Genomic DNA, 23,335 nt, shown 5'->3' with positions numbered 1-23,335 from the left:
AATACGTTTGGAATAAGTTTAGCACTGCTTATATTCAGCCTGAGATATATCTGGATAGAAATAAGATAGAAACATCGTCAAGACAAACACTTCAGGACATCACTGACGTTTTCTTAAAAAAGAAAATATACCACGTCATATTTTGCATTAGATAATAACTAAAAGCCTTCATGGTCCACAGTTTTATGGGTTCACTTATCAGTCTTAATGAATGTTATTGGCTCTGTAATAATTAGGAAGAAGTCATCTGACTGGAGACATCTTCCTGTCTGCAATCAACAAGAAGTAAGAAAACAACAAAAATGCGAAAATTTTTTGAAAAAGACCGCGCCTCAATGTACTCCGAATAAGTTTTGATTGTAAGAATCCAAGATATGTCCCATCCCAGCGCTGATTTTGCTTCGCGTGTAACAATGACATTTAAATTTTCCAAATTTTTTCAAACTAGAACAATTTGCAAATGGAATATTTCAGTAAACCAGAAAAAACGATGCATTTTGTTTAAACATTGGGTTAATTTTTCAAAAAAACCGACAAAATTTTAATTCACGAAGACTCCTATATGAATAGAAACTACAAATAGCTCTCAAGGATTGTGATAGCAGATGTTAGGTCTCTACTTCTGGCATATTTAAACTGAGTTGGATAAAGAACGTATTTGGGTCCATTTTTGATGCAAAAGTGCGATATTTTGAAAATCCAACGAAAACACTCAACTAAATGACTCAGATAAAACCAACAAGAGAGCCCCTCTAGCGTTAAAATTAAAACCAGTAACATTCTTGTTACCAATTTTTTATAAATTTGATCGAAATTGACAAAAATTTGATCGAAAATTACGTAAAATGTTAATAAAAACAACGAAATTCCGTCTACTGTTCACAAAACTGTAAACCTTGATATTTCCATGTATGAAGCAAAAATCAAAAAAAATCTTTAATTCCACATTCTACAATGGACGGGCTTTCTAATGACACCAGTGTCATTTCTTTATGAAGACTATATCGATCCGCCAAAATTGATTGAGGAAAAAACCCATTTGAGTGTACAGAACAATTATTTTGCTATGTGAAGATAAAAGATTTTCGTTAACAGTGTTGCATTAAAATTTTACATATAAAAGGATAAATGAGGGATAAATGAGTTTAAAGAAACACCATCTGAACTAGTTGCGCTTTTACTCGAAAACTATATTTCAACCAATTTCGTAAGAATTTTAGAAATTGAATCGGAAGGAATGATTTCTCGGATAGTCTCGAAGGCCCCACTGATCTACCGAACGATAAAACATGAAACAAGTAAACAAGATAATTGCTAATTCTCCAATGAACGTGTGGAATTGATGGAAAATTTAGATTTTGGAAAAATCTTTCCTCAGGGAAAATGGTTTAATGAAAATAAATGGTTTGCATAAAAACCTTATTCTCAACTTCCCTACATGTCTGTTTGCATGGGTAGAAAATTGTCGGATCTTTAAATTAGTTACAAAGTCGGCATTATTCTTGATCTTTTTCAGTAATATTTTTACATAGTGTTTAGCAATCAGTTTTAACGTACCCCTAATGATATTTTCAAATGGTATATATTCTTACGAGCTCTCGATAACGCAATAACAAAATTAAATTCGCTATACATTGTTTTTGAGAATGTAAGTTCTCCTTGACATTCGTTCTGGGGTCTTGAGATGAAATTGCATGTTGAAAAATTTTTGTTTTTTTTTAAACTGAGTCTATATTACTCTCTCGGAGTTGTAGTTTCTTATTTTTTTTCTCAGGGAACTAATTGATATTTTCTAAATTAGCTCACAAAATTCTTTGCATTATTTTTCTACCATGTTGTTTTTTCGCGAAATTTCAATTTCAAAAAAACTGATCATGAACCGATACATCCTTCAGCCGCAGTGGATAGCAGAGATGATTTTTTCTCTTGATCTAAACTGCGGTCTTGATTTTTCAAGGAAAATGATGTCCGGATATTTCAATTTTTCGACAAATTAGTTAAAACATTTTTAACTAATTACATTATTACAGTACTATGTGTTCACGCAAAAGTGAAGATGCTTAAAATCTGACTAGTTTTTTTTTAATTTGCAATATGCGGGACATTTCATTCACTCTTTCAAGAAAATTTGATAAAGACAACTTTCATTAAAACTTGTCTCTTTAAAAACTGTTGTCACCTATAAGGGTTAGAGCTGTTTTACTTCCTCAAAACAATATTGATTTAGCTTCATTTGTTTTGCTACTTTGTAAAGCTTATGCATCTTAACTACTTATTCGTTGACAATTTTCGTTTACAAAACTTTTTTTTTCAAATTTGGAAGAAATTCAAAATTTTTAATGATTCTTATGTCCATATTCTCATTTTTCGTTATAAAGCAATCTGCTTAGTGTTTGCAAACGCCGCTGTTTGTTCCCGATACTGAACTATTTGTGAAAACAGATTGTTTTTGTGTTAAGTTGCGAACGAACAAGTTCCAAGATTAAAAAAGGTATGAGCTTCAATATTTTCGGCTAACAAAAATCGACGATATCTACTATTTTTTATTGTTTAAAAAATCAAGAATTTCTGCACTAAGATAGTCTTTATGTTGTGACAAGAATATTATGGTACTATTAACTGAATTGTTCTGTTTGAATGATATTACAGATGAACTGGACAAACAAGTGGCTGAATTGGATAACATGTGCATGGAGTTGCAGATGGCTGTGTCATCTATGTTGCAAGGTAATTTCATCAAAAACCTTAAAAAGCACTTCTAATGGAACAAGGATGCTCGTTAATGTTTGTTCGCACATGTTGTTTTGACCCGATCCCATCTACATTTTTGACTAAATTGTCAACCAAATGAAGAGAACAAAAATAGATGTTTGAGTTTTAAAAAAGTTACACAACCTAACTACTAATTGAATTACTTAATGCCATGCCTCATTACAGCGCTCGGGAGATCTGACATTAAAAAGACTACGAGAAAAAAAAAACAAAAGCAAAATCAACGAATACAAAATTTTCACGGCAAAAACGCAATATCGAAATATAAAAGCACCTAGTAACAACGTCAAAATGCAATCCGATAACCCCTTAACTTTTACACAAATTTACTTTTTCCTTGCTATACAGCAGTTGGAAATTTTCCCAGATCAGACTAGGTAAAAAGTCGACAAAAAGAGGAAATAATGAGGCGAAATTCAAAAATCAATCAACATTTTTCAACCAAATAATTTCAAAAGTCTTAAAAATCATTAGCTTTTAACGAAATAATTCTTGCTAAATTTTGTTTAGCAGTTATGTTCATATCATGGAACCTAAAGGTGATTTTTCTAGAATTTGAACTCATTTTTGGGCTCTTTGGGAATTTTGGGGAAACGAAATTGTCGGTGGGATACTAAAATTTGAAATGTGTATGCTAATCAGGATTTATGTCTAGATGATGTTAGTGGTTATTTAAACTGTCTTATATGAAATCCAGTGTCACTTGATAGGTACCTCGATTAGTAATGTCAAAATCACAATCAATCGGAGGTGTCGTTTCAGTTCGCAGAATCAAAGAGCGCTAGGCAAAATTTAAACTGATTCATTAAACGATTGACTTATGGAAGTTTTTCTTAACCGTAAATATATAGCGTGTCCCATAAAGTTGAAATAAGCGAACGTTTCAAAAGCCACTGGACAGGTTTCAAAGGTCAAAGTTCAAATTTAAAACATAGAAAAAATTGATGAAGAGAAGCTTAATGGGAAAAAACGTTGACAATCAAATGACCAATTTGATGCTCAATTGCCTGTTTTGGACGTTTTCGAACGTTCGCTTATTTCAACTTTATGGGACAGACTATAGTCAGTCCCATAAAGTTGCAACGCAAGGGAACGTTCGAAAAGCTCGGGGCATGCAAATGGGCAGTGTTTTGCTAGATATCTGCATGTTTTAAATTTGAACTTTGACCTTTGAAACGTTCAATAGCGTTGCAACTTTATGGGACTGACTATATATCATTTAAGTTTTTTTCAGTTCGTATAATGAAAAATTATATCGGTAAAGTTTGGATTAAGTTCGTTATGTCTTTTTTTATTTCCAGACACCACCTCTGGGAGTAGAACCGCCAGTGATAACCCACTATCACCTTCAGCACAAAAACCAAACAGACCAGCCTTTGACCTCCAACCGCAATCTACCACGCATACACTGGATGCTGTGAGTAATAGCAGCAGCGGTGCCAGATTCAATCACACTTCCAGACCAACCAGACCCTCCCTTCTCTCCTCCAGCCAGAGTATGTCCAGCAGAGGTCAAAGCGGTCCGCCTCCTGTCGCATCCAGCGCACATTTCAAGTCAGTATTTTTTTGGGATTCAAACTCCAGTATTAATATGGTAGCCAGAATAGCTGTAAAGAGCGATTGAGCGATTGCTGTTGGCTCTGATTTTGCAAAATGTTAAATTTTATTTAATATTGAGCCGTTGAAAGGGGGGGGGGGCAGGTAACATCGAAAAATTCACACAATCGTTCTGACTCGTGTATCCGAGAAACGTTTTCATGTTTAAAAAACACTGAATTTCAAGGTAACTTAATTATGAACTTAACTATGAAACAAGACAAAAATTTACCATTTCATTATGGTGATAGAAATTCTAAACCTTTATCATATAATTTAAAAGCTCACTAACTTATGGTGCCGAAGTATAGCTGTTCTGGGTCCTTTCAGAACTCTTTCACAAGGAATGTTTTTTATCAACTTCGTTTAAGAGTTGTTTTAGTTGTTTTTAGTCCAAAAATTTATCACTCCAGATATTAAAATGAGAGTCATTTTCATACTATGCTTCGATTTAGTGACAATGAAGTTCATTTGACGGTTAAAACATTTTATCAGTTCTCGTTCTCATATAGAACTTAGATCTTGCTGATTGTAGTTCCTTTATTACGAAAAGCACTCTTTTTCTTTTTATATGTTCAAGATTGATGTATTTTGCTAGTCTGTAATCTGATGGAAAATTATTTACAAACATATTGTAGGCTAGCATCAGGTGGTTTGATGAGTCTGTTTTATTAGTACGATGGAATCATGTTTTTGCTGCTCAGAATAGCGGTTCTTTCAAGAGGTGCGTCACATTTTTGTTCGTTGTTTAAAAAAACACAGACGCATTTTGAAAATGGCTTAAAATTAAATCAATTTGTAGTGTTAAATTAAAAGTAATTCCACACCGAGACGTTCTATTTCTTTTACTTCGACGATCATTTGTTTATTTTTTGTAATTTGTTTTTGCAAATAATTTTTTCCATTATGTAGAAATTGTTTTTTTTATTCAGCATCCAAGTTTAAAAAGTTAACTCCAAACCTCAAATTGTGACCGTATCGGACCTAACGCAGTCACCTGTGATACTCTTTTATTAAAGTTCGGCCAATTAGAGGAAATATCTTCGACAAGATCTTCTCTGATGTGTGTTACAGTTGACTACCAATTGATATGACAGGACCTATACCGCATCCATCTGTTTTGTAGTAGGTTTAATGATTTAAAAGCTTCTGAGTTCACGTTTTGTCTAAATGGAGACTTAATTTTACCTATACCAATTGAGTTCTAAAACTCATAGCCTGTACCGAGATTATCTGCCACAATAAAAAAAATATTGAAAAATTGGTTCTTTTTCGTTTGTGTGCCCCCCCCCCCCAGTATACACCCCCAGTTTTAGAGCACGTGCCATTACATAGTAAGCCATTATGTAAAAATGTGGCACGTGCGTCTGGGGGGTGCAAATAATATGCGCCCACTAAGCTGGGGGGCACAAACGGAAAAGATCCAAACTTTCGAACTAAGCTCTCTGCTTCGAAGTTTCAATGACCGATGAAATCGTACCCTGGGTCCTCTAAGAGCCCTAAATATCTGTATAACTTCTTTAGCTGCTGTACCACGGGAACGTGTAATATTCAAAACTGTCAGCCTTGTTGAAACAAATCAAAATGTTGATTTCTTTGTACAAATGAAGGTACGGAAATGGTTCACTTTTCACTGTCACGAAAGAAGATTTCTGACGCAAATCTCACGAAATTGTAAAATGTTGCCGATGAACAACTGTGGGCAAAGGGCATTACAATACATTAAAACACTCACGTGCTCATTTTAAAATGCCGAATGTCTGCAGTGCCGGAAGTCAAAATGCCAGAAGTTGATACTTAGTCAGAAGTTGAATTTCGCTGACTTTCGTCATTTTGAAACGTGCGCGTTTCGTGTTTTAAGCATGGTTAAGTGATTCTGCAGAAGTCACTTCGAAATTCTGACTTAATATCTCGAACCGCTTCGTTGTTCTCGATCAACGTCAGAAGTTCTCAGTGACTTCAAGCAGAGTCACTTAACCATTACGAAAGAGAATTATTCAGCCAGGTTTTTGTAAGCACCACCAACAATGTCAATGAAGAAAGCTGACTAGGATTAGTTTAATTTTCTGACGTCCGATCGCAGATCAATCATACATAGTTAAAATGAACGGAAGATGGAACTTCTGCTCGTTTGTCATATATTTAAAATATGTTAAAAAATTGCGATCTTTCCTTCTTAGTTTAAATCAACTGTTCTTATCCGAATTGCGAACTTTTTTGAGTTTTTGTTTTAACTAATATGATTGTCGTTTTGTTATTGCAGTCGCACTTTGAGTCCGTCTCGACTGTCAGACGGAGGCGGAGCAGGTGGCGTGGAATCTCAGATGGACGACTACACTAGCAGGTTCAACAGTCTCAACAGAACAGCATCCACTGCAATCGACAGAGGAGGGGGAGGGGGAGGGGGAGACCAATGGGGTGGTAGTCAACAACAACAACAGCACAGAAATAGAAGTGCATCACAGACCACGCATGATAGTACTGGCACAGGAGGGACAGGGGGAGGCCGCATGTCTTTCAGAAACAGGTTCACAAATTGTATAGTTGTTAATTTCTAACAAAAATGATCTCACAAGTGTTCAGAAAGCGTATGAATCGACAATTGAAACACTCAATGCAATTTTTAAAATGCTATACTGCTGTCTTGCCAGAATTTAGAGTGACAGATTTTTATATACAGCGAGCCAGGTTTCAAAGCCTTCAAAAGTTCAAGCGAGGCTGCTTGACTCTGCTGTAGTCGATTCAAAGTTCTGGCGCGTGACGAAATGAGAAAGCAGTTTGTTGTTCGACTATTTCCTAAAATCAGTCGACTGCATACCAATAAATTGCAGCACGTCTCATTCCTCGAAAAAAAAACAATTTGGTTGCATTATTACTGCAGACAATATCGGTTCATGGCTTTTGTAATTATTAATGGCGTTCTATTCGCTGAGTTTCTGAAATAGCAGCTCCCTTTATAGAAGTATTGACCAACTGTCACATACAGAGGGAGGAGGAGGAGAAAGTCAGTACTTCAATGCCAGTGACGTCACATCCCCGACCCTCAACAACAGCAGCAGTCCCACCTGGTACAGACCACACATCACTCGGGATGACGTCATGCAGCTGTTAAGGGATCAACCAAGTGGCTCTTTCATCGTCAGAGACAGCAACACATACCCTGGATGCTACGCTCTCGCTATCAAGGTTACAGAATCAAGTGATTGCTTTTTTGGCAAACCTTTCCCCGAGACCATATTTGGTTCGCAGGTACACAGAATTAAAATTAATTATGTTCAGACTATGTTCAGAGCTCTACTGTGAATTTTACCATGAAAAGTCTGATATGTGCCATGATAAGAACTCTGGTCATAGAAAATAAATGGAACGAAATTTTCATGATTCAGTACTGAATTATTATGACTCTCAGGTGGGCATACAAACCATGATTTCACCTTGGGTGCCCCTGCAATCATATATGATCATGGGCATGGTTGGTAAGATTCCACAGATTACATATATGATATGGATATGGATAACGAGAATGGTTTATGGTAGCCAATCCTTAATCAGTTTTTTTACATTTGAAATGGGGATGTCGCTGCTAGAGAATTGAATTGGGTTACCAACAAAAAAATTATATTTTCACTGCTTTCATAGTTGTTGTTTCGCTGTTCGTCAGTTTTCAAACCTTTAATTTCAAGTCAAAAACTCTTTGTGTGCATCCTTGTCAGTTTCTTCTGTAGAATTTTGTATTTTGACCATTAGAAGGCTTCCAGCTGGGGACTAGCTAGCGCTCAAAACTATATCAAGTCTGAGAGGTTCGTAAAAAGGAAAAGTGAGTTCGTCTGACGATTAATTATAGATTGTTGTCCCCGTTACTCTATCAGAGCTGTAAACAAGATGTTTGATAAGGTAATCATTAATCGGTGTTGCGGGTAATGAAAAAAACTACTTACGGAAGTATAGTTATCGAAACAACCAAGTATTTATAGGTCATTTAGATCAAAGAATTGTAAATCAAGAACATCTCAGAATATCGACTACAGATGTAGGGAAAAAATGAAAGCATTAAAGTTTTATCCTGTTGTTCTAAACTAAAAATTAGGTACAACATACAACAGTTAGAGGAATCCCAATACCACTCAGGTGGATTACTTTAATTTAATCGCAAAATAAAAAGTCTTGCGTTTTCATTACAACGCACTCTTTGCCCAGGCAAATTGAAGTCAGTTGTCAACTTCCTCTTTCAACTATAACAAAGCTTTTTGACGAATCGTTGTCCTTCTGAATCGCAAATTTCTCCGTGAGCGTATTTTTTGTGCTTAATGGTACTCAAGTTTATCAGTTTTTATCAGTGTTATGTAACGTGTTGTTCTTTATAGAGCATTCCAAATTAACGTAAATGTGCAATGTTGGGCGTACAAGGTTGATCACAAGGTGCAACTTATCCCATGTAGAGATTTTCTCAGTATGACCGGAGAAACCGGAGAAATGTTGACAATTCTTTTTTTGATCTCAATCATTTTCTAAAAAACTGGGAAAACTTAGGCATTTCTGCCTTTATGTGGGAAGTTTTCCTTCAGTGGATAAAGCTAATCAAATGTAGCTTAATGAAGGTCTAATTGAGTTCCAACTTGGATGATGCACCGCATTATAAACTTTAATTTCATGGAGAGTGCAAAAAAAACATCGGTTTTGGGATAGAAAACAGTTTTGGGATACCGGAAAAAGCTCGTTGTTTTTCCCAACAATGAGTATGCAATTGCCCAAGGAGTCACCCGTTAAAATTTGAAAAACAAAATTGGCCATGAGAAAGAAAAGTTTTAATGACTTGAGAGGGTCGCAAATTTCAGAGGCCTGATTTTGTAGCATCTAGGTACTTCGAAGCTGTATCAGAGAGTGGCAAACCATTATCTCATGCTTTGATAACACAACCGTGGAGTTTGTATGCACACCATTTTTGCTTGTCTAATGAATTTGGGCCTACTCCAGTAAACCACCGAATCACCCATTCATTATACCCCTGTTCTTATTAGCTTTAATTCTCCTATTGATTTAAAACATAAATGGATCTCAATTTATACCGAACAATTCTCCAACTTCATCGTCTTGGAACAATTTCACAGCATATTAGTCTTAATTTGCAGAAGGAGTGAAATTTTAAACGATCGTGCAATCAGTACTACATACCGAAACTGAATTTTTTTAACGAAAAAAGATAAGATTCAAGGTCTTGCATTCAAGGTATGCATGAAATACCATTCAAAAAGAGCATGTTGAGCTCGAACGGCATGTTGCATATTCTAATGCTGTTCAAAGAGCTATGCAAGTCCTTCGAGAAGTCAATCGTAACTGTTAATATTGCAACGAACAAATCATTCATCGCCGCTATAATGGCTCTATAGTTAATGCCTCTTGCCTTAAAATTGTTCGAATTTGCAACAGATTAGGTTTAGCCATGACGAAAGACCATTACTAGAAAAAAGTGCTTCAGTAAAGCCCCTTCGTTAGATCCTACAACCCTTATACCAAAATCCGTAGATACTTTTGATCCAGCTTTTATTTGCGTATTCGCTGCACTTAGTAATCTTTTAACTTGAAAACCTAATCAGAGCGGAAAACCAGAAGCTATTGTTCGTTTTTTACGAAAAGAAGGACCTGAACGCCACATAAAATAGATGGGCGTCCAACTTTTTTATTAATGGAATGAATGATCTCAACTTTATTACAAAGACAGACTTAAGGAGCTATTCGAACTAATATTTACAAGTTTTATAACACCGATGAGGTAGTGCAAGCTCACTGGCCTTGTTATGCTTGAAACAAATAAGGTGCAAGAAGAGGTGGCATCTACATAGAGGCCGGCATGAGTGGTGACACAATGCATTGATGTATTGTTAACCGTGTCTAACCAAGAAAATGCGAGCTAAGTTGCTTAATTTCGATAATCAAATAATAAAACCGAACTAGCAAACACATGAAGATAGTTTAAACAATACTAGATTTAAGTGTTAATCAATTTGGGCTTGCTCATTTTGCACTTTCGTTATCCTCGTTAGCGTCTCTTTTTTGACTTTTCCATCGCAGAATAAGTCGCTATTGTAAGCCACTGGGTGTTGCTGTTGTTGTTCTTGTTGTTGCTGTTGTTGATCATGTGTTTGTCTAGCAACTGACTTTTTTCACCTGGTAGGGTTGCTTCTCATGGCTTTCTTTAATTTGGTCCCGGAGAGCCTAAAATGTTTGCCCCTTTTTTCCGGTCTTCCGAGAGAAATTTTACTGGGGCCTTCCTATGTCGCTCTTTTACATTTTTGTGGCCCATGGTACAAGCGAGCAAGTTTATATTAAACCCTGACGAACAAATTCAGATAGGGCAAATTTGAGCAAGGCCAACAATGTCAAGTAAACAGTTTCAATTTCAAAAGTAACAAATTTAAGGGCAACAGTTTAGTTTATTTGAAATTTGAGGTAGTGAGCAAAGTTATGATGTGAATGACCTCGAGTGTTTCCAACTCGACTTAATTTGTTCGTTTTTGCATTGGCCCAGTTCGCGCTACAATTATATATGCCTCTTATCAGGTGATGTTTTGCCTTGCAGACACCAATTTTGGAAATGTAAGGCATTTATCTGCTAATTTGGCCTTATCTTTTTAGAGCAACTTATCTGAGTCCTAATTACTTGTCTTTTTAGGCCTGGTGCTAGTGCGCATGTTTTTTTTCGAGACGTGCCAAAAATCGGACCTACTTGTTTTAACCGCAAAAAATTGTGTTGCGAAAGATAAAATTCCGATTAACAAAGGAGCGAATGAACTTCTGAAACCAAATTTAAACTTAATCCAGCACCTTATTTTTCTGTAATGTAGCAATATTAAAAACAACGGCGAAATGGAAAATTACCCATTTTAACTTTACTCAATGCTATTATACCCAACCTGCCGTTTTGTCTAATGTCATGCTTATCAATGTGCTTATGCTCAATGCTATTTAATATTTTCGTTCACTAGTGCGATTACACATTCACTACTACAAGGATGTTTTAGCATTCATAAACAAATAGTTTAATCCTATGTTCGGTTGTGATAGGTTCGTATCAAATCCCACGGTCCATTTTTTGATAACTAGTTATAATTTAAGAGTAGAGGTTCTAAATAGTTGATTTAGATTCAAAATAGCTGTTTTATCAATAGAGTAAAACAAAGTTGGCACTGGTTAAAATGGCAGTCAGGTTATAATGGTATTGGTTGAATAGGAATTGGGTAATTTTTCCTTACACCAAATAACTAAGGAACGTTCCTCCAATGATTTGGGAATTTTTATAGTGTAAGACCCTAAAATTTTCTCTCAAAATTGTCTGAGATTCATCTTCATATAATATCTGATCAGACAGTAATCAAATCGTACACGATAAATTTTGGTATCAGATTTAACACCCTAAAAACTTGATTTGTTTAACTTGCAATTTTGTTTGATATCTACAATTCAATATCCAAGGGCTTATTACGCTCGCTTTTTTTATAGCCCGGACTTTTTGTACAATATTACGAAGATGAGCTAACAATTTGATGACACGCGTGAAATGAAGATGGCCTCGAAAATTTGAAAGTAGACAAAAACTGTCCCAAGCATTGTTTTTGTTGATCTTCCAAAACATTGGGTGTTTTTCCAAACATGCGACTACATTATATAGTCATTCTAAGGAAGGTCAAATAAAAAGACACTTCTCATTAGATCTTATTCGACATCTGATCAAATTTTACGCAATAAAAAATTGGGAACTGATGTGGTTCAGCCAAGGATTTAGACTATTTTCACTCGACAACAAGTTAAGGAAACATTCTTGCAGCTCCAAGAAAAAACATTTCATAGCCAATTAATCAATACAAAAAGACGCTATGAGCGAAAATATCCAAAGCAATAATACTCAATTTATATCGTTTGAACTTTTTCGTTTGGTAATGCAAATTAGCAGTCTTTATTACAAGCATGTTTTATCGTATTTAAGAGGATAACTTAATATCATATTCTGTTTTGATAGTTTCATATCAAGTCCTACGGGCCCCTGAGGCTTACCCAAACGAACAGTCTGACAGTTAAAATTTGTTCTAGTAATGCTAATTTTCCTTATTAGATGTTCTGGTAATACTAACAATAGGGTAAAGTATTTTTTGGTATATTTTGTTACATTGGGTATTTTTGCAGACACCATCAGAAATTGTACAGTGATAATTTGTATTAGCGAATGGTGTATGACCGATGAAGTGATGATGGGCAAATGTTTATATAAAGTTGATTGATTGTAGGTTGAGCATCCTCCGCCTGGGAAGCAGTTGACATCTGTGGATGAGTTGGTGAGACACTACTTGGTGGAGAGGAACAACAAAGGACTTAGGGTCAGAGGTCACCAAGCTGAACAATACTTCGGTACAATCACCCCAATATCATAGCATTTTTCCCAGATTGCCCTCTTATCAGTACGGTATGCCCACCCCCCCCCCCCCCCCCACCACCACCACCAATAGAGCGCTTTATTTCAGTAAATTGTTTTTACCTGAGATCTATTCTGTTTCACCCACTCCCCCCCCCGTCCCCCTCCCAGTGTTTTCATTACAAATTATGTGATGGTATAGAGCTCGTTACTATAAAAAAAGGTAGCACGTTTGCCTGGGGGTCATAAAAGTTATATACCCACTAAGCTGGGGTGGGGGGTACAGAATCCCCTATCTGATGAAGTTTGGGAAAACAACAAATATTCAGATATGTTCCCATAACAAAAGTCCAATCTAAAGAGCAATGAGGATAATAAACATGCAACCAATTTCGGAAAATCAGAAATTTTTTTCTCATTCATAATCATTTCGGCTTGTCCTCCCAGTACATAAATGAAATATTAAAAAATTCTCTGTCCTTCTAGTTGAGTCTTTCATTTAGTTTTGAACTCAGACGGTAGGTTTTAGTTATTAAAAGTACGTCTCAGAGCAATGAGCAACTTCTTTTAAACTGGATTCTCATTTCGAGCGCCAAACACTTAACATAACAACGTTGTTTCTAGGGCGTGCAAGATAATACCATATAGGAAAAATTCTAAAGAGGTTAATCTGTGTACTAATTGTCTCTCATTTCAGACGACTTAATATCTCTGATCAAAGAGCACAGCATCTACCCTGTGTCACTACCCTGCAGACTCCTCCTTCCCCCCTCTGATGATCAGGCCAGTGCACCTATTCAGACGAAACCCAGCCAACAACAACAACCACAACAACAACAACAATTAAACTCTTCTTCTGCGAACCAATCGGCTACTCTGTCACACAGAAGCTCCAGGTCGGTTTTTGTTCGTTAAATATACATTATCATAATTTTGTTCAGTGGTCTGAGTACTCTAAGAATCCTACGGTGTAGTTACATTACAAGGTACCTATTAGATTGTATATCTATTAGTTTTGCCGGCTGCTAATTTGATCACCCGTGCAGGTATAGTAACTTTTTAGCACAATATTTCCAGCCAACTATGTCACACGTATCACCTTCTTATCCTCATTGATGGGCATAGCCCTAAAAAGCATTCTTCGAAAAAAAATTGTTGTTTTGTGGAAAAGGAGACAATATTATGTTAACCATTTTTTATTTTGCATGAACATTTTTCCACGGTGACAATTAGTTACCCAAATCTTGGAAATGAGCGGCATAAAGTCGTGGAAAAAGACTTGAATTTCGTCACAAGTATCCACGAATGAACTTAAACCAATTCCACGATTTTGAGCACTTAAAAGTATGTCTTTGAATTATCCTCTGATGTCAATACAGTGGACAAACAAACATTGTGCGTGTAAAGTTAGAATATTAATTATAAAATTAACTTTAAAAATTTGAAGAATTTTAAAAATTTCTCAAAATTATGCAAATTTTTTTTCCAAAGATTATAATAAACTAGACAGATCAAACTTTGTTAAGCTATAGATACATCAAATTCAGTAAAAAAAATTCAAAGTTTTCATTGAAATTAGCATTAACTGCACATTTTACCCATAATTTAGCGATCTTCACTAGGCGACTAAACTTAAAGCGAACGAATTGAAATGAGCTTGAATGAAAAAAGTCGAAGTTTAAGTTGATATTTCCATAAGTTTTTCCAATTTTATTTCCAAAGAAAGTTACATCCAGTTTAATAATTGAATCGAAACGTAAAATAAGGAGGCTCGGTAATGTGCGTACGCACATAATGTTTCGATCCCACTCATCAGCATTTTTGACTTAATTGGCTGCTAAATGATGAAGAGACAGAAAACTTTCAAAAACCTACATATCGTTCTATCGCAATAATTTACATATTTCATTTAAAAAAATAGTTTGCATTAACAGGTTTTCACGGTGACATTTTTTTACCCAAATCTTAGAAATAAGTGACATAAAATTGTAGATAAAACATGTAATTCGTCAATAATATCCACCAATGAACTTGAACAATTTCCAAGATTTAGAGCATTTTAAAATGTGACTTTTGATTAATGGTTTGATTTCAGTGCAGTTTATAAACAAACATTATGCCTGCAAATTTAGAATATTAATTAAAAACATAACTAGTTTAATTGTTCAAATCAAAGACTATAATGGCTATAATGATGTGAATAAGTAATAACTTTCAATAACAAATTTCTCCTTCAAGAAAAATGACTTGATACAAAATGATTAAAGAAGAAGATCATTGAATAAATTTCCCAATTTTTCGCTCTAAAAACAATTACTAGGAAAATCAAGTTTGTCGAGAGAAGAGAAATTTTATTTTACATTTCCATGAGTTTTGCTAAAAGATAATAACTAAAAAGATAATACCTAGATACATCCAAATTAGTGAACAATCAAAGTTTTCTTTAAGAATTACATTTACAACACATTTTCTCTAAATTAAGCAATCTCCAATAAGGGAGTAAATTTAAAGTGAATGAATTGAAGTGAGTTTTAAAAGGTCAAAAGTTTAGGTTCAGATTTTCATAAGTTTTTCCATTTTCGTTTTTGAAGAAAGTTTTATCAAGTTAATTGATTGAATTGTAATGATAGAAAATGATGATCACTAAAAGCACTTTTTGCCGCGTAGTTTAGCGATCTCTGCTAAGAAGTTAAGCTTAAATTGAATGAATTAGTTCAAGTTTTTTATTTTAGCAAAAAAACATCATTGGATATTTTTGGCTCAGAGTATGAAACTCCCGTATTTTCCTCATAAAAACCCTAGTTGTCCGGTGGCATACATTTTAACACTCTCATGAAAATCAAACTTCGTTTATCAAAGTTCCAATCACCTCTGTTAATCAACATTTATTAATTTTTCTTGCTTCTTTTTGTTCCATATCATTTTCAAATTGACTCCGGGAATTTGATTGATCACTGCATTATAGTGTGTCCGATAATACCCCGAAAAAGCTGAAATGTTTTGGTAAATATTACCAGCAATAACACAAAAGCACTTGGTGAAATTCATTATATATTCGATTTTTTACTTTAAAAAAGGAAAGCAGTGCTAATGAACTTGGGCAAAATTGCGAAAATGGAATTGGCGTTTTCACACTGAATATTGGATGAAGGAACGAAAAGCGATAGTTTTGCTTGTTTACTTGTCTAACTGTCGAAATGGTGCATATAGAGTTGGTATCAAAGTTAGACATTGATAGTGTTCTCGTTCTAAATATGCGATTTATTGCACTAAAAGGCAAACCAACTGAAATAATCGGTGAAAACGCGACAAACTTTGCTGGAGCTAAATGAGAGTTTGCAGAGTGCGTTGCAGAGGGGAACGAAGAAGGGATCACAGAACATGTAATTCGACGGGGATTTAAATGGAAGTTCTACAGTTTTGCAGCGGATACACAATTCCCATCCTAAGCAACAAGTGTTTGTGGCCAATCGAGTAGCTGAGATACTAGATACAGCTGATGTATCACAGTGGAATCATGTGAGTGGTATCAACAACCCAGCGGACATTGGCACCAGAGCATTCAACATTGAAGAGCTCAAGAGAAGTGAGTGGCTCACTGGGCAGGCCTGATTGAAGTGATCGGAAAATGAGTCGCCAGAGCAGGTGAACCTATTATTTGCATCAGATGGAGATAATATACCCTCATCAGTCTTCATGATAAAGGCTGAAGAAGCGAAAGCTGTTAATTAAAAGGAACGATTCGGTAACTCTAAGAGACCAGTGAATACAGTGGTATACGTACAGCGAGCATTGATCAAATACAAACCAGCAACACTTGTAGTCAGCATTGAAGAAAGAGAAAAAGCAAAGGCATTCAAGTTACTACAGCGAGAACAGTTTGGTGAAGAGATGAAACCTCTCAAAGCTGAAAAATAAATTTCGAAAGGAAGCAAAATCCTACAATTGACACCCTTCCTAGATGAAGAAGGACTTATTCGCGCCAGAGGCAGAATGGGCAAAAGTCAATTGGATTTCAACGCAAAGCATCCAAACTTGCTACATTGGAGACATCACGCGGTTGAATTATTCTTGCGAAACGAGCGCAAGGATAATCAACACGATGGCACTGAGCATGTAAGAAACATCGCTTAGCGCAAAATGTGGATCCCATAAAAGAACTTAAGATCAACCAAGAAGAAGTATGTTACCTGCAGAAAAGACAGAGCACAAACGATAGCAACAGAAATGACTGATCTACCCGAAAAGCATTAAGACGATTAAACAGCCTTTACAAGTTTTGGAGTTGACCACTTTGGCCCTTTCCTTGTGAAGATTGGGTGGAGAAACGAGGAGCGATGGTGGTGTCTTTTCACAAGTCTAACTATGAGAGCGGTGCATATAGAAGTTGTACCCAAGTTGGACGCAGATAGTTGTCTCAATGCAATCATGCTATTCATTGCGCGAAGAGGCAAACCGAGTACGATCAACAGTGACAACGGGAGAAATTTTGTTGGAGCTGAAAGAGAGTTCGCAGAGTACGTTGCGGCATGGAACAAGGAAGAGATCGAAGAACATCTAATTCAATAAGGAATCAGATGGAAGTTCAACCCACCCGCAGCACCACACTTTGGAGGACTATGGGAACGATTCGTCTGAATTTGCACGGTTAATTGAAAAAAAACGATAAGCTAAGGTATTATAATCTGGCTTGAGTTGCCACTGACATCGAGAAAACTGATGTTGTGATTCAATCAGCGCTGGTTCGCAGGAACGATGGAGTGTACAAGCAACCAGTAGTGAAGCTCGCTCCTGTACTGCCCAAGGCAAATGATGATTTCAGGATGGAAAACAGGGCCTGCGATGTGAAGGCTGAGCTTCACAATCAACCAAATCAACTCAAAGTTGGTTGTTCCACTGAAATTAGAAATTCATGAACAACAAAATTCAGTGCTTTATTCTCTCGAAGCCAAGTTGATTTCTTTACTTTTTAAATCATTTTTATGCAGCTATTATTAGTACGTGATTATGTTACATGAAATGAAACTGACACAAGAGATGACATTGACTCTGTATCAGCGAAACTATATTACGATGTATAAACGACTTGAACAAATTGTCTCTTCTACGATTTGTTTGCGAATAAACCTGCTGTCGACACAGAATATTGGACAAAACTTCCATAGAGTTTTTAAATCTCCCTTGAAAACGAATTTACACTGAAAAGTGATGTTACGGAAAACTCTTAGCGCCACATTATGTCTTTATCTAAAGCCAATCTGAGACGCAAAATTGACATTTAAAAAACCGCGTGACAAGAAGCATAAAAAGAGGTAGAAAAACTACCAAAAATTGGTTGAAATTTGCGATTTTAGTCATATTAAACTGACATACAATGCGTATTGAAGCAAATTTCCTTCAGTTGTAAATTGCCTGCCATCATTTCTTGTTTCTGTAAATCATCTTAGTGATTGTACAAGTAACCTTATCTTGGCTTCTTGAAAAGAGAATTAACTTTGTTATTCAGAATCTTGCTTTTTGAGGACCAAAGTTCCGAAGTAAGATAAAGTCTGAGCAAAGCATAGGATCTCTTTCTCGTACTAGTTTTAACAAAGCCTAGCATAGCTTCGATAATTGTGTTATTGAGCAATTTAGTGTACGACAAAAGCACGCACAAAATGCGAATATTGTTACATTTGTTATTTTTGATTCTTCTGAAAACGTCTCTCATATTGTTAACACATCGGAGATAGAAATTATTTGCCCTAACCAGTAGCTAGGGAAAATAACTAGATCTGCCCTAGATGGAGAGGATTTTGCAATTCTGATTTATAGCTTAAGTTATTAAGAAAAAGTCAGCAAATATTGATAGGTTCAAATTGAATTTTTTGCTATTCTGAGCGAAACAACATTAATGAACAGCAAAGCTGTACGATGAGTCGGGAATAATTGAGTATCAAATATTGCGACGGTAATCTACATTATAGCGGATAATGCAGTTCAGACAATTTTATTGCAAAAACGTAATATCCCAACAGAATTGAAACGAATTGGGCTGTGTAAAGTTTTCCTTGACTTTGATAGGAGAGCAGCCATTACGGTATTGTTCACTATAGCCCCAAAAACAGGACTCTTGAAAGTTGTAACGGATATATTTTATGTTGAAGCAGATTTGATTTTGATGTCCTTCCTTTCACAAAATTTCACTCATGCTGATAACCCTAGGTCGTGAAAAAATGCTCAAGCTTTGAACACTTGCGACAATACTTTAAATGAACAAGATTCTTTTGATTAGATACCTTCATGGTATCTATGCCAATGCATGCTGTGAATTTTACAAAGCCACGCTAACAAAAAGATGTTTTATCAGTGAATCGATTTTAAACCAATCAAATCTGGTTGACAGATTCATAATTTATGAGGCTAGATCCATTTGGCTCCAATTATATCATTTTCTACATCATTTTGATAGTAACCTGCAAATCTTGCCTTCAACCATCTGACAAGGTTTTTGATTGGTTCAATCAATATTTTATAAACAGTAGATATTGATCTATCAAAAAAATGTGATAGCAAAAGGAATCAATTAAACATGTTATGCAATCATGTTTTAAGTCTTATGTAAGTTTGTGTTTGTAGTTGTGTCATTTAAGCTTCCGTTCCATGTCAGATTTTGAGCATCTGGCTTATTTTATTAAGTATCAAGTTGCTACCGTTATGCATTATCAATTAGATGAGACTTACTATTTCACCCAATTTTTTGTTGCTTTCGGAAGTTTTTTTTGCAACAAGCTTACTCGTCGCATTTTAATAGTCTATGATTACAGGTAGTGCAATTTTTAGATTCTTTTATATGCTTGCTTTGATTTTCTTCTAGTTCTCTAGATTGCTTCATGTAGGCTAAGTTTAACTTTCAGTCAAAGAATCTTGTCTTTTCATCCCCCCCCCCCCCCCATGTTTATTTCCACCTAATTTCCGTACTTTCAAGCAACTATTTCTTCTCATCCGTTTATAAAACTGCGTTTGGGAAATGGTAATAATATGCGCACACACGAAGCTGGAGCACAAGCTGAACTCATTTTCAGTTCCAATGGAATTATTCAATGGGTCAGGCTCATGGGGCAACAATTCTCCCGTAGTGTTGCTTAATTTGTAGAAGCTATTTTAATATAGAAAGTGTAACCATAAAATAAAAGCCACTGTTGAATTGCCTAATAGAGGCTAAAAACTATGTTGCCGCGACCCGGGATCGAACCAGGGACCTTTAGATCTTCAGTCTAACGCTCTCCCAACTGAGCTATCACGGCTTGTTATATTTCACAAACAGGCGATACGATAAAAAGCTTGGAAAAAGCGGGTGTTTAAACCATTTAATAGCCCATGATTGGTTGCTATTGGCTACTTACGCGGTTTTTTTGTGCTATTTTTAAATTTTTCAACGTTTTGGCGACGCCTTTTTTTAAGACAAATTTTTCCTTGTAGTTTTAGAATTTTTGTGTAAGAAATTGTAACAAAATTCTGACAAAATTTAGAATCAACTTTTATGAGATTGTGCATCGCCTGGCTCAGATTTTGAGGATCTATTCTGTTCCCCCCTAGCTTAGGGGGTTTAATTTTTTAAGCCCCCAGGCGCACCTGCTATTTTTTTACATAGTAACGTGCTATATAACAATATATAGTTTGTAACGGGAGATGGACGTGAAAAACACGGGGGGAGGGGGTCAAAACAGATTAGAACCCATTTTGAATAATATAATATCAAGTTTTAAACGCCAAACATTTTTTTACTTTGCTACTATTTTTTAGGTGGTGCACAATAAAAAAAAATCTGCTTCACAAACAATTTTTAAGTTAAGATCTTAGAGGTGTTATAGTTGAATGCAAACCTCATTAAATGCCGTAAAATTATTTTACGTTTTATGCTTGCCCTCGCGCTTAATTGTAAACTATTAAAGTTCTCATGAGTTAAAATGCGAACAAAAATTTGTTTGAACTGTCGTTTTTTTGTGATAACACATTTTTTGCATTTTAAGAACAGCAAATGTTTAGAAGTTTAATCGTGATCAATAGAGAAGAAAACTCAACGCTGCTAGAATAATTAAATTGCCGCGACCCGAGATCGAACTAGGAACATTTAGATCTTCAGTCTAATGCTCTCCCAACTGAGCTATCATGGCTTGAGAAACTTACTACCGACTTTCGACGGGTTTTCCAATTTTTGCCGAAAATTTTTTGCTTCTACATAAAAAAAACCCATGGAAAACAAGCATAGTTATATTGATATTGGATTTTAATAACACTGTTGGAGTTTTCTGTGCCAAGTACAGACCAACACGAAGCGTTTTTTACCAACGTTTTATATTTCTCCTCGCGCCTAATTGTACACTATTAAAGTTCTCATGAGCTAAAATGCGTACAAAAATTTGTTTGAACTGTCGTTTTTCTGTGATAACTCAATTTTTTGCAGTTTAAGAGCAGCAGATGCTTAGAAGTTGAATCGTGATCAATAGAGAAGAAAACTCCACTCTGTTAGAACAATTAAATTGCCGCGACCCGGGATCGAACCAGGGACCTTTAGATCTTCAGTCTAACGCTCTCCCAACTGAGCTATCACGGCTTGAGAAACTTACGACCGACTTTCGATTGGTTTTCCAATTTTTGTTGAAAATTTTTTAATTCTGCATAAAAAAGCCCCATGGAAGAATGAAAACAAGCACCACAATTATATTTATTTTGGACTTTTTTTAACACTGTTGGAATTTTCTCTGCCAAGCACAAACCCACACGAAGCGTTTATTACCTACGTGTTATATTTCTCCTTGCGCCTAATTGTACACTATTAAAGTTCTCATGAGCTAAAATGCGTACAAAAATTTGTTTGAACTGTCGTTTTTCTGTGATATCTCAATTTTTTGCAGTTTAAGAGCAGCAGATGTTTAGAAGTTGAGTCGTGATCAATAGAGACGAAAACTCAACTCTGTTAGAACAATTAAATTGCCGCGACCCGGGATCGAACCAGGGACCTTTAGATCTTCAGTCTAACGCTCTCCCAACTGAGCTATCACGGCTTGAGAAACTTACGACCGACTTTCGATTGGTTTTCCAATTTTTGTTGATAATTTTTTAATTCTGCATAAAAAAACCCCATGGAAGAATGAAAACAAGCACCACAGTTATATTTATTTTGGACTTTTTTAACACTGTTGGAATTTTCTCTGCCAAGCACAGACCCACACGAAGCGTTTTTTACCTACGTGTTATATTTCTCCTCGCGCCTAATTGTAAATTATTAAAGTTCCCATGAGCTAAAATGCGAACAAAAATTTGTTTGAACCGTCGTTTTTCTGTGATAACACATTTTTTTGCAGTTTAAGAACAGCAAATGTTTTAAAAAATTATTCGTGATCAATAGAAAAGAAAACTCAAACGTTCCTAAAACAATTAATTTTGCCGCGACCCGAGATCGAACCAGGGACCTTTAGATCTTCAGTCTAACGCTCTCCCAGCTGAGCTATCACGGCTTGATATACTTACAACTGATTTTCGATGGGTTTTCCAATGTTTGCCGAAACTTTCTTTTATTTTTACATAAACAATCTCCAAGAAAGACTGAAAACAAGCATAATTGTTTTTATATTGAATTTTAATAACACTGTTGGAATTTTCTCTGCCAAGCACAGACCCCCACGAAGCACCTTTTGTTTTCTTTTCATATTTGTCCTCGAGCCTAATTGAAAACTACTAAAATTCTCAAGAGTTAAAATGCAATTAGATATTTGTTTGAATGGTCGTTTTTTTTCTAGTTTCAGAACAGCACATATTTTAGAAGTTTTCTCGTGATCAATAGAGAAGAAAACAACTCAACGTTGTTAGAACAATTAAATTACCGCCACACGGGATCGAACCAGGGACCTTTAGATCTTCAGTCTAATGATCTCCCAACTGAGCTATCACGTCTTGAGAAAATTACTACCGACTTTTGATGGGTTTTCCATTTTTTGCCAAAAATTTTTTACTTCTACATAATAAAGCCCCGTGGAAGACTGAAAACAAGCACAGTTATATTTATATTGGATTTTAATAACACTTGGAATTTTCTCTGGCAAGCGAAGAACCACAGGAAGCTTTTTTTATCTACGTTTTCTATTTCTCCTCGCGCCTAATTGTAAACTATTAAAGTTCTCATTAGTCAAAATGCGAACAAAAATTTGTTTGAACTGTCGCTTTTTTTGTGATAACACAAAGTTTGCATTTTAAGAACAGCAATTGTTTAAGAAGTTTAATCGTGATCAATAGAGAAGTAAACTCAACGTTGTAAGATTAATTAAATTGTTGCCGAGACCCGGGATCGAACCAGGGACCTTTAGATCTTCAGTCTAACGCTCTCCCAACTGAGCTATCACGGCTTGGGATACTTACAACCGATTTTCGATGGGTTTTTCAATATTTGCCAAAAATTTCTTTTACTTCTACATAAACAATCCCCATGAAAGACTGAAAACAAGCATAATTATTTTATATTAAAATTTATTGACACTGTTGGAATTTTCTCTGCCAAGCACAGACACACACGAAGCATCTTTT

At 35.6% G+C, this 23,335-nt stretch overlaps 1 protein-coding gene and 6 non-coding genes across 13 annotated transcripts in view; 1 reads left to right on the top strand and 6 right to left on the bottom strand.

The window, feature by feature from the left end:
• The window catches only part of LOC142344876 (uncharacterized), a 187,936-nt gene that overhangs the window by 123,354 nt on the left and 41,247 nt on the right, over positions 1–23,335 (top strand). For all 7 annotated transcript variants that reach the window (XM_075396915.1, XM_075396914.1, XM_075396913.1 and 4 more), the window contains 6 exons: positions 2,650–2,727; positions 4,074–4,326; positions 6,632–6,895; positions 7,329–7,554; positions 12,648–12,768; positions 13,470–13,668. In XM_075396915.1, the coding sequence (XP_075253030.1) occupies positions 2,650–2,727; positions 4,074–4,326; positions 6,632–6,895; positions 7,329–7,554; positions 12,648–12,768; positions 13,470–13,668 (1,141 nt within the window). The remainder of the gene's footprint in view (positions 1–2,649; positions 2,728–4,073; positions 4,327–6,631; positions 6,896–7,328; positions 7,555–12,647; positions 12,769–13,469; positions 13,669–23,335) is intronic.
• Positions 19,986–20,058, bottom strand: Trnaf-gaa (transfer RNA phenylalanine (anticodon GAA)). The gene has a single exon. It is a non-coding gene; the product is annotated as a tRNA-Phe (tRNA).
• Trnaf-gaa (transfer RNA phenylalanine (anticodon GAA)) lies at positions 20,856–20,928 on the bottom strand. Its single transcript has one exon. It is a non-coding gene; the product is annotated as a tRNA-Phe (tRNA).
• Trnaf-gaa (transfer RNA phenylalanine (anticodon GAA)) lies at positions 21,296–21,368 on the bottom strand. The gene has a single exon. It is a non-coding gene; the product is annotated as a tRNA-Phe (tRNA).
• On the bottom strand, positions 21,747–21,819 carry Trnaf-gaa (transfer RNA phenylalanine (anticodon GAA)). The gene has a single exon. It is a non-coding gene; the product is annotated as a tRNA-Phe (tRNA).
• Positions 22,200–22,272, bottom strand: Trnaf-gaa (transfer RNA phenylalanine (anticodon GAA)). Its single transcript has one exon. It is a non-coding gene; the product is annotated as a tRNA-Phe (tRNA).
• Positions 23,085–23,157, bottom strand: Trnaf-gaa (transfer RNA phenylalanine (anticodon GAA)). Its single transcript has one exon. It is a non-coding gene; the product is annotated as a tRNA-Phe (tRNA).

This window comes from Convolutriloba macropyga, chromosome 8 (genome assembly GCF_964194025.1).
Source record: "Convolutriloba macropyga chromosome 8, txConMacr16.3, whole genome shotgun sequence".
NCBI lineage: Eukaryota > Metazoa > Xenacoelomorpha > Acoela > Convolutidae > Convolutriloba > Convolutriloba macropyga.
Note: the sequence above shows the minus strand (reverse complement) of the source record. Positions and strands in the feature narration are given on the sequence as shown.